Source organism: Notothenia coriiceps, unplaced genomic scaffold (assembly GCF_000735185.1).
Source record: "Notothenia coriiceps isolate Sejong01 unplaced genomic scaffold, NC01 NC01_scaffold00013590, whole genome shotgun sequence".
Taxonomy (NCBI): Eukaryota; Metazoa; Chordata; class Actinopteri; order Perciformes; family Nototheniidae; genus Notothenia; species Notothenia coriiceps.
In genome coordinates, this window is record NW_011346291.1 from 215,471 (window position 1) to 225,947 (window position 10,477).

The following is a 10,477-nucleotide window of genomic DNA, read 5'->3' on the forward strand; positions in this document are numbered from 1 at the left end:
TAATGTAATGTAATGTTATCAATTAACAACAGGAGGGGTCACAGACATAAGACCAGCTGTTAAATAAAGCTCTTCTGACCTTAGCTGGCATGTGGGTATATATATTAATGCTGCCCATTATGGGCACAAGCAATTTTCACCCATTTATTAATTATATGTTTTAAATTTGAGTGTTTCCTATCCCCTAAACCTCCATGGATGTACACAGTATACTGGCAACTTCTTATTATGGGAAATACGAAAACGTCTTTTAAAACTACAACTCCCAGTAGAGACGTGCCATAGATAGAGAACATGTTGCGAAACACAATATCGATAGCAGCGACCCTAGCAACAAGTAACAAGTAGTTAATAATAATAAAAGACATTAAGAAAAAGGCATTTTAAAAAGTCATTAAAAAGCAACACAATCTACCTGCATTGCATTACTCTAAACGTGTAATAACGTGCTTTTAACCAGTAGGTGGTTTGGGTTAAAAAGCTGTCAAGTTTACAGTGTTAACAAAATAAAATATACTGCTGTTTCTGGTTTAGTTTACGACGGATATATTTAGTTATTGTTTTGATATTTGTAACACAAAAGCGATGGAAAAAACCCACAGCAACACAGAAAAGATGGTCTTAACATGACCCAGCGGTCTAGTAGTTAATAAAAAACAATAATATCAAAACAAAATATTACTACTAACTTTATTGTGAAATTCAAACTGAACGGTAAAAGAATAGTTTCCGGTCTATTCTGAGCCCGATCTCTGTAGATAAATAAAAATAAAGAACTAGACAGATGTGTAATATATTTAATGCAGTCGAACCATTTATTACAATGCATTCATGTGATGACTTTCAAAGAGTAAAGCAAGCACTGCTGAATAAAGTATGATTTTATCTTTTATGAAAAGTTTTTTTTCATATAAAATGCAGTTGGAGGTCAACCAATCACAGAGCTTGAGAACTAATCATGGGGTTTATCAAACAGAGCACAAGGTGCAGTCCTAAACGATAGCTGGGGATTTTGGGTAGTGTAGTGTCTTCTGCCATCCTTTACTCCGAAAAAATATTTGTTTCTCCGAATCGAAGGGGGAAAATACAAAAGCATTGCACACAATTTAAACCAATCAATTTTGTGTAATTAACAAGTATAATCTGGTGTTTTTTAGTTTATGAGTAGTGCAGATATCACTGTAAAATCAATCGACAGTAAGGGGAATACTTACTTCCGGGTGTAAAATTCTCCGTTATCCAATGGGAATGGACGCTCACATTGCCTTTAAGGGCAGCCGACACAAACGAATGCCGTGCTTCCATGAGCGTCAAATCCCGCCGCAGATGGGAATACATTGCAATCAGTTGAAAGCTATTTGCGTCCCTTTATGAAGCTGAAGGAGCCTAGCGTCACAACTGCACGCCACGGGACCCTGACCAAACGTCGCTCCTGGACGATTATGGAGTGAGAGTGTGTTGAATATAGAGATAATGCACTTCATCATTTATTATTCTATTGCATTAGAGAACCAAAATAGCCGACTGTCAGTGAAAACAAATCTAGTTCAGTTGAGTAAATATTCTCACCCCAAGGTCATATGCTGCTCTGGAGCTTTCGATTATATGTCATATTCGTCATCATGCAATACCGATTCTCCCCAAAAAATTCAGAACATTTCATAGATGGTTTAATCATTATATTCATTTAAAAAAAGTATTACTTGAGCATAGGCTCCTTGTTGTTTCCTCATATTGGTGAACCCACAGAGAATCATCCCTGCACTTGCTTTCTTTAAGATGTTGATGATACAAGAATGCTTTTTATTGATTATTAACCTAAAGCTTGTTCCTTCCTCATCACTGCAGGGTCTCTGGCAGTGTCTGTCACCGATATGACGGCTCCTGTGGTCGGCTCATCTGGAGGAGTGTACGCTCTGGTCTCAGCACATTTGGCCAACGTAGTAATGGTAGGTTTTCAAGAATCAAGCTTTTGATTGTCACTCTGGTTATACATGTACAATCCTGTGAGATGCTTCTTCTGGGAGGCCCCATTAAAGACAAACGATAAAAAGTTAATATAAAAAAACATAAAATACATTGCATGTGTGTGGGTGTGTTTGTTGTGCGTGTGGATGGTTATCACATCACTCAGTCGCCCTGTCACACAGAGCTTTGCCACATCATCAGAGCATCAAAGCAGCCTGTTTTGGGGCCCAGCAGGTGCTGCTCTATCTACAGATGCCATACATTCCTCACCTTCGCCATCAGTTTTTGAAGAAATCACATCCTACTGCACTCTCTGACATCTGCTCTGTGTGGTCAAAACTGTGCGTCATATAAACACACTCAGGTGAACATTCATTATGTGTAATACGGTACTTATTTTGTAACCTGCTATATCTTCCACAACATTGTTGCCGTTTGCGAATATCCTTCTGCTGAAATCTTATTATCTAACAGGGCAAAAACAGATTGGGGGTCAGAGTGTGTGGGGATTTCCAAATTGAGGTGAATTTAGACAGAGGGCGAGATCTCATGTCTTTTCATGTCAGCATGTGTGCAGTGCTCCTGTCTGAGGAGGACTTGACCTTCTCACACTTTGTTCCGTCTTCATCACCAGATCTTGAAATGACCTTCTGAATGACTTCATTCTCTCTTTCTCTCTCTTTCTGTAGAATTGGTCGGGAATGAAGTGTCAGTTTAAGTTATTCCGGATGGCAATGGCTCTGGTTTGCAGTAAGTCTGAATAAAAATGAATCTCTCCCCTTTCACCTCAACTTCAGAGTCATTTTTCAAACAAGTACTTTTTATCTGTTTGTCGAGCTATTCCCTCACCAGAATTGAATTTCCTTATTAGAGAAAAAGTGATTTTGCTCCAAAGGCAGCAACAATAAAATGTCTGGCTTCAGCATATTGAGGATGTTTCAATAAGACCCAGTGAACACGGCAATCCAAACTCTGCCACGATTTCATGTCTTTACTTGCCTCGGGTACATGCATGTGAGGGGGACAAGATCATATTTGTATTTTCTTTTATATGTCCCTCTTTTCCAAGATACAAATACAAACAAAATGAGGTGAAAAGATTGTGGTATGTTCACTTGCTTACATTATTTAAAAGCAAGCAGAATCACTACTAGATTGTGACCTGCAACACAGCCCCAAAGCACTGAGTGAGCTGATAAATTAAATTAATTAATTAATCTAAAGTTGATATGTTAATACATTTCAATAACTTGTGTTTGACACATACTTAGTAAACTCCTAAGTTACATAAGTTAACCTCCCTGAGTATTAAAGTAAAATAAATCCATCTTTCTGTTGTTATCTATCCATGACAGCTCAGAAAATGTTAAAATAAGTCTTTGTTGGCCATCGACTCTAAAATTCAACATTGTTTTATAACATTTTCACAAGTGCACTGTTGGTCAGGAACTAAGAACAAACCTTGCTTACATTGTGTTTTCTCTGTCTCCCTCTGTCTGCTCTCAGTGAGTGTAGAGTTTGGTCGGGCAGTGTGGCTGCGCTTCTACCCCCCGGCCTTTCCTCCGTGCCCCAATCCCAGCTTCGTAGCCCACCTGGGAGGGGTGATGGTTGGGCTGACGCTGGGTGTAGTGGTCCTGCAGAACTACGAGCAGCGCCTCCAGGAGCAGTCCCTGTTTTGGATCTTCTTCTGCGTCTACACCTTGTTTGTGCTCTGCGCTGTCTTCTGGAACATCTTTGCCTACAGCCTGCTTGACGTGCGACTGCCTCCACCACCTTGACTTGATTATCAGAGGCAGGCTTGACACTGTATCCCCATTATTTCCCTTCCCTACCACCTTGCTGGATGACTCACCCCAGCCCTGATACTCTCTGATGCAGGGATGCACCTGACATGCAGAGGCCCATGGTTGCCGTTTATGTCATACCTTTTTCAGCCCATCTGTTCCTTATTGGTTAAATGTTGCCAGTGTTTTTCGCTTACCATACAAGCTAACCTCAGCCTGCTCTTTGTCAACATCTCTCTTGGACATTTGTCTAAAAAGTAACAGTCAGTTGGAAATGTTTAGACATCACAATGACAAATGAGAAGCCTCGGATCTAACGCAACAGGATCAAGCAGGAATAGTCCCGTAAACCTGGCTAAACTTCCTCTGCCTATTCCTTCTCAATCCAACGGTGCCTTCTCATGGAGACGTCAGCCTGATGAAAGTATTTCTGCACAGTCACACCTTGTGTTTCATGGCAGCAGTAAAACCCTGCTGTACAAACTGTTTTCAGAAAGGAGAGTTCCTGAAAATCTTTTACTCTGCCTCCAGCCCAATTGTCAGTAAATGAAGAATAAGGTCATGCTTGAATGTAGGCTTAGTTAGTGTTTAGTCATCATTTCAAGCAGCCTATAAGCAGGAGAGGTTCATATTAAAACAGATGGCAGGATATCCAAACCTCTCCAAAATTGTAGGTGGAGTTACCGCAACTTTCAAAAGTTATGAATTTTTCTTTGAAGAAAAGTGTGGGTTATTATTCAGTGTTGCCTCACTCATGTGACACTTGCCCAGATAATTATGTTTTGTGTTCAACACTATTTGAACCTTAGACGTGTGTCTTTTTACTTTTTTGTCTGCAAGGAGGGTGACAATTGTTCACACAGAAAAAAATAAAAAGAAGCAGAAGTGCCATTTAGACTTTTAAGCTTTCAAACACGATGCCAAAACTACTACTAGCACTGGAGGGAAAGAGCACATCCCCAGAAAATAATTGTTATTGTGCAATGAAAATGAATCTATTTTTGTTCTGTTATGTATCGGTCATACAGTATGTGACAGAAAAAGGTCATGATCTCTAAAGAATCTCTCACCTTTGGGGAACCCTAAAAGGAAGTCGATTATTTGTAATTTTGTTGTCCCCTCTGGGCAATTGCAGTAATTGTTTGTGATTGGTTGAAAAATAGCGATGAAGTGACAACAATTTATTTATTGATTGGTCAGTAGGTGAATTACGTCAAATGGGATCAGACTAAAGCAACATCCACCAGTGTGGACAACTGGGCCATTTTGAAGAAATGTAGTATTTTCTCATTACCAAACATAGAAGAGCACACATGCCTGACCTCGCCTACATCCGGGCTGGGGTCGTTTCACTCATATCAGGAGGCGTTGGGGGAAAGAAGTAAATCAATGCTCCCTCATTACTTCCTGTCACAAGGTAAATTGTTAATTGATTGAACTGGGATAGAAAACGACCCCAGCCCTAAGCTGTAAGTCTCAAACTGTACTGTACTTTAACCTCATGTTACGCTGGTAACTGCTTCGCACAAACATTATTATAATGTAATTATATACAGATTAATATTTTAACATGCATTTGCTGTTGATTTTTTTGTATCTACTTGGTGATTATTGGTATGTTGTGAAAATTGTTTGGTCGGTCTGCATTGTGATAATTAGCTATATCTTATATGTAGGCTATCCTATGTAAACATGTGTTAAAAGTAGTGTGGGGTTGTATATAATAAGGGCTATGACACAAACAAGATTGAGGGGGTAAATGCTGATAATATTTTAACATTGTTCATATTTTGTAGATTTGATATGTACATACTGGAGTACATTAAACTGTTTTATACAGAAACAAACAATGATTTATTTGCTCTTATTTATATCAGTGATGACTCAGGTCACATATACACGCATACACACATACCATTTTTGACAATATTCTCAGGAAATGAATTACTCCCAATTGTGCAAAGAAAGTGTTCAACCAAGCAGGTTTGCAGACTTCAAACCAGATTCACCTCAATTTGTTATCGAAGTGTTTAAAGAGAGCTCAGGGCCCCAGATTGGAAAGCAGGGGTAAGAGCCTTTGTGAAAAAAGCAGACGTCAAAGTGATCAATGAAAGGTGCGAGTACAAGAATATGCCATAATTCATTCAGAGAAGAGACTCCTTAAGCTGTCACTGAATGTCTTCTCTGTCTAGCCGGTACAACCATATGGAGAGCAGCGTTTTGAAGGCGTACAATGAAAAATTGATTAGGCAGCCAAGGAAAGCTACCTCAGTTGTGTTTCCCCTTCATAAATCTCCAATTTCAGAAGTAATCATTCACCTTGGTGAGAAAGAGAAGGCAACTAAAGCTGCAGGGGAAGGGAAATCTGAGTGAATGCATTTGGAGTCTCTTGCTTTTATGTTGCTTTCTGAGAGCAGCTCTTACAATTCGGCCAAGTTTTCATTTCACGTCTTTTAAGTTACAAGCAAGAAGAAAGACATAGTTCAACAGTTTGCACACAACATTGATTCTAATGCTTTTGCGTGTAAATTATCTCTAAATTGATACACATTAGGGTCACAGATCCTCATATAAGATTGACTTCCTGGGACCTTCATCCTAAATGTTTTGGTTTTTAGTTATAATAAGTCAAATAAAAGTTGAGGTTATAACCATGGAGGATGTTAAAGTATCAGAATAGTGGCTTTCATGAAATTCACTCAAATTGGGCTGACTATAGTTCTATAGTGAAATAAATTATAAACTATTCTCTATTTTTCTGCGTCTTGAATGGCAGGTAGAAACCACTTGTCTTAAAAAGCAATGAATGCTATAAGGATTTCCCTTTGGAATGGAGGAAATCATGAAAAAACAACTAAATGATTAAAAAGATTCATGACAGAAGTATCTACATCCGTCTTTCAATACTGTATGTTATTTTGCACCAAATACACATGCCTATGAAAAATCCTGCTAACATTCATCCATAAAACCAAGGCTAAACCATGCATAGACCATGTAAAGGGCTAGACCCAGTTTCCATATCTGCACCGCTGTCTCCATCAAGTGGACGCTTACTGAATTACAAGTTGCAATTATATGTTATGCACGTCAGTAGAATTTGTTTTCATGAATAATACTATATTGTGGTGATACGGGATAGGACATAATTCACCGTGTGTTTGGTGTGTGTTGCAACCTGGACCCGTTAGTGAGGGTACCGGGGTTTGTTGTAATTCTGGCTAGCATGATATGCAGTAGCAGCAAGTGTACTGATCTTGTGATTATTCAATGTATAATAAAGTGTGGAGTTCCATACTGAACACACCGCCTCCGACTCCCTTTCATCGGCTCTACACTGGTGATCCTGACGTTTTCGAGAAAGTTTCCGAAGACTCAATGAACATGGCTAATCGCGATGTTTTTGTAAAGCTGCAGGAGTTTCGGGAGCATGCCGCTTTGGCGTGGTTTGCACACGTGGAGGCGCACTTCGCCTGCCGACAAGTCCGTGATGGGGATTTGAAATACTACCATGTAGTAGCAGCGCTGGGAAGCTCCACCTCATCCAGGTTGGTGGGATTTATCGCTGACCCCCCACACCATGACAAATATGAGGCGATTAAGGCCCTTCTCCTTAAATTTATCTGCTAAGGAGAGGGCCCGCCAGATTTTTGATATTCAAGGCCTAGGCCCAAGGGCAGGGGTTCTCAACCTTTTTTCCCAAATGACTCCTGTTGGAAGTTGCGCCCCCCCCCACACACACACACAAGGGGGGGGGGTGGGGGTGTAGGCCTAGTTCCTGCTTCGAGGGAAGACGTCACTCGTGGGGGACATGGACCGCGGCTGACGACGGCCGGATTTTTTATGTGCTTGTGGACGTTAAAAATAAACGCTTGGTTGATGCCTTGACGTTTTCCTCCCTCGTTTGTACACTTGGCAAGGCGGCTTACGACGGGCTCGCGGTTGGGAGCGGACATTTTTCTCAGGCTGTTGGCTGACTTTCCGGACCTGACGCTACCCACCTTCTCCGCGCTCACCACCAAGCATGGGGTGGAGCACCACGTCACCACTGAAGGTCCCCCAGTCTACGCCAGGGCCCGGCGGGTTGAACCCTTCTAAGCTTGCAGTAACGAGGGCGGAGTTTTCAACCATGGAACGCCTGGGTATCGTCCGCCGTTCTGACAGTCCTTGGGCCTCTCCTCTACACGTCGTTCCGAAGCCGAACTGTGGTTGGCGCCCGTGTGGGGATTACCGTCGCCTCAACGACGCCACGACACCTGACCGCTAACCGGTGCCGCACATTCAAGACTTCTCGGCACATCTGGCCGGTACGTCGGTGTTTTCGAAAGTGGACCTGGTGCGTGGTTACCACCAGGTGCCCATGCATCCCCTGGACGTCCCTAAGACAGCAGTGATAACGCCGTTTAGACTTTTCGAGTTCCTGCGGATGCCTTTTGGGCTCAAGAACGCCGCCCAAACGTTCCAGCGCCTGATGGATTCGGTGCTGCGGGATCTGCCGTTCGTGTTCGTCTACCTGGACGACATACTCGTCGCCAGCGCTTCGGTGGAAGAGCACCTGTCACACCTCCGAGCCCTTTTCACAAGGCTCAGGCAACACGGGTTGATCATCAATCCTGCAAAGTGCCAGTTCGGGGTTTTTGATACTGACTTCCTCGGGCACCGCGTCACCAAAGGCGGTGCAGCACCCCTGCTGGCGAAGGTGGAGGCTGTTGCGGCTTTTCCTCGCCCGCTCACAGCCCGGTCGCTCCGTGAGTTTCTGGGGATGGTGACTTTCTACCACCGTTTCATCGCCCAGGCCGCTCACATTATGCGGCCGCTGTATGAGGCTTTGAAGGGTACGACCCCCATCCAGGCGATCGACTGGACGGCAGAAGCTGGGTCTGCTTTCAAGGAGGTCAAGACCGCGTTGGCTCAGGCGGCCCTATTGGCGCACCCATCTCCATTACCACAGACGCATCGGACTACAGTGCACGAGCAGTGGGTGGAGGGTGCTTGGCAGCCACTCGCCTTTTTCAGCCGCCAGCTGACGTCCAGAGAACGCAGGTACAGCGCTTTTGACCGAGAGCTCCTTGGACTTTATTTGGCCGTGTGGCACTTCCGTTTTTTGCTGGAAGGCCCTGAATTTACGGCGTTTGTCGACCACAAGCCGTTCACGTTCGCCATGTCTAAAGTGGCGGAGCAGCTGGCAGCTTTCCTACATCTCGGAGTTCACCACAGACATTAAGCACGTGGCTGGCAAGTCAAACCTGGTTGAAGATTGCCTTTCCAGGGTCGTCATCGGAGCCGTCCAGTTGGGCCTGGACTATACTCGCATGGCGGCGGACCAGGTCACAGACCCCGGCGTCCAGGCTCTGAAGGTGGAGGGCGCGGGGCTGCGCTTGGAGGACGAGGTGTTCGGCGACGCGGGCGTTACCCTCCTGTGTGACGTCTCCACGGGCCTGTCGCGGCCAGTCGTTCCCACCAGCTGGAGGCGCTCGGTGTTCGAGGCAGTGCACGGCCTGTCACACCCCGGCGTTAAGCCTTCGGTGCCCTTGGTGGCCGCGAAGTTCGTCTGGCATGGGCTGAAAAAGGACGTGAGGACTTGGGCTGGTGAGTGCGTGGCTTGTCAGCGCGCTAAGGTGCACCGCCACACGAAGGCCCCTTTGGAGCGATTCCTGGTGCCTGAGAGGAGGTTTGACCACGTCAACATCGACATGGTTGGTCCATTGCCCTCCTCTCAGGGCTTTTCCTACCTCCTCACCATGGTGGACAGGACGACCCGTTGGCCGGAGGCGGTTTCTCTTGTGTCGACATCAGCCGCAGACAATGCCAGGGCTTTCATTGCGACGTGGGTGTGTCGTTTTGGCACCCCGTCAGACATTTAATCGGACAGGGGCTCACAATTCACGTCCGAGCTCTGGAACGCCGTGGCGAGTGGTCTGGGGGTTAAGCTGCATTATTTCGGAAAAATAATGTATTGAAGTCAATGGAGAGAGAAAACGTATCTTTCGATCCCGTTTGAATTGTGCCATAAATTACACATATGATGTTTGTCAATCTTAAAAAATAATTTCCATGTCAAAAAAGTCAGAGTTTGTCGTTAAATTGTTGAAATATAAGACTATGAAAAATATGCAACTAGAAAGACTACAAATCCCAGAGTCGCGTAAGTGATGTCACAATTGTTTTCCTCCACTAAGAGATAGCTAAGATCAGCGCCATATAGATATAATCTATCTATATGGCGCTGGCTAAGATAAGATAACTTTAACAAGATGCCTGTGTGCTCAGTACTAGGTTGTTAGCATACCAGCAATGGGTCTTGCTCGTTCTTTCGCTTCCCGTATGATGAAAGGACCAGGAGTGGCTGGATCAAGTTAGCTACCTAGCTAGTAGCTAGCACGTTAGTTAGCATTACAGCCATGTCATTTTTATTAGCCTTAACATGAAGTAACATTAAGTAACCCAAAATGTTAAACAGTAAGTGTAGTAGTCATATTTCGTGAACCCTTTGAAGAGTACTGTCACCGGTATGATCATTCTATAATACACAATTTAAGCCCGGGAGAGAAATGCTAACGCTAGCATCGGCGATCGCCGATCTTTTCTACTTAATGCTATCTGCACAAATGGTTGACATTAAACATTAAAAGACCAGGCAGTTCAGAGAGAATCAAAGGAAGGCAGGCAGGCAGCTTTGCATGACATTCTTCTGGACGTGTTTCATTGTGGTGATAGTGAGGGTA

At 43.8% G+C, this 10,477-nt stretch overlaps 1 protein-coding gene across 1 annotated transcript in view; it reads left to right on the top strand.

Moving 5' to 3' along the window:
- rhbdl3 (rhomboid, veinlet-like 3 (Drosophila)) overlaps positions 1–5,586 on the top strand; it is a 35,137-nt gene extending 29,551 nt beyond the window's left edge. The window contains exons 5-7 of the mRNA XM_010774116.1: positions 1,849–1,949; positions 2,658–2,718; positions 3,475–5,586. Of these exons, the coding sequence (XP_010772418.1) occupies positions 1,849–1,949; positions 2,658–2,718; positions 3,475–3,746 (434 nt within the window). The 3' untranslated portion in view covers positions 3,747–5,586. The remainder of the gene's footprint in view (positions 1–1,848; positions 1,950–2,657; positions 2,719–3,474) is intronic.
- Positions 5,587–10,477: the final 4,891 nt, after the last annotated feature.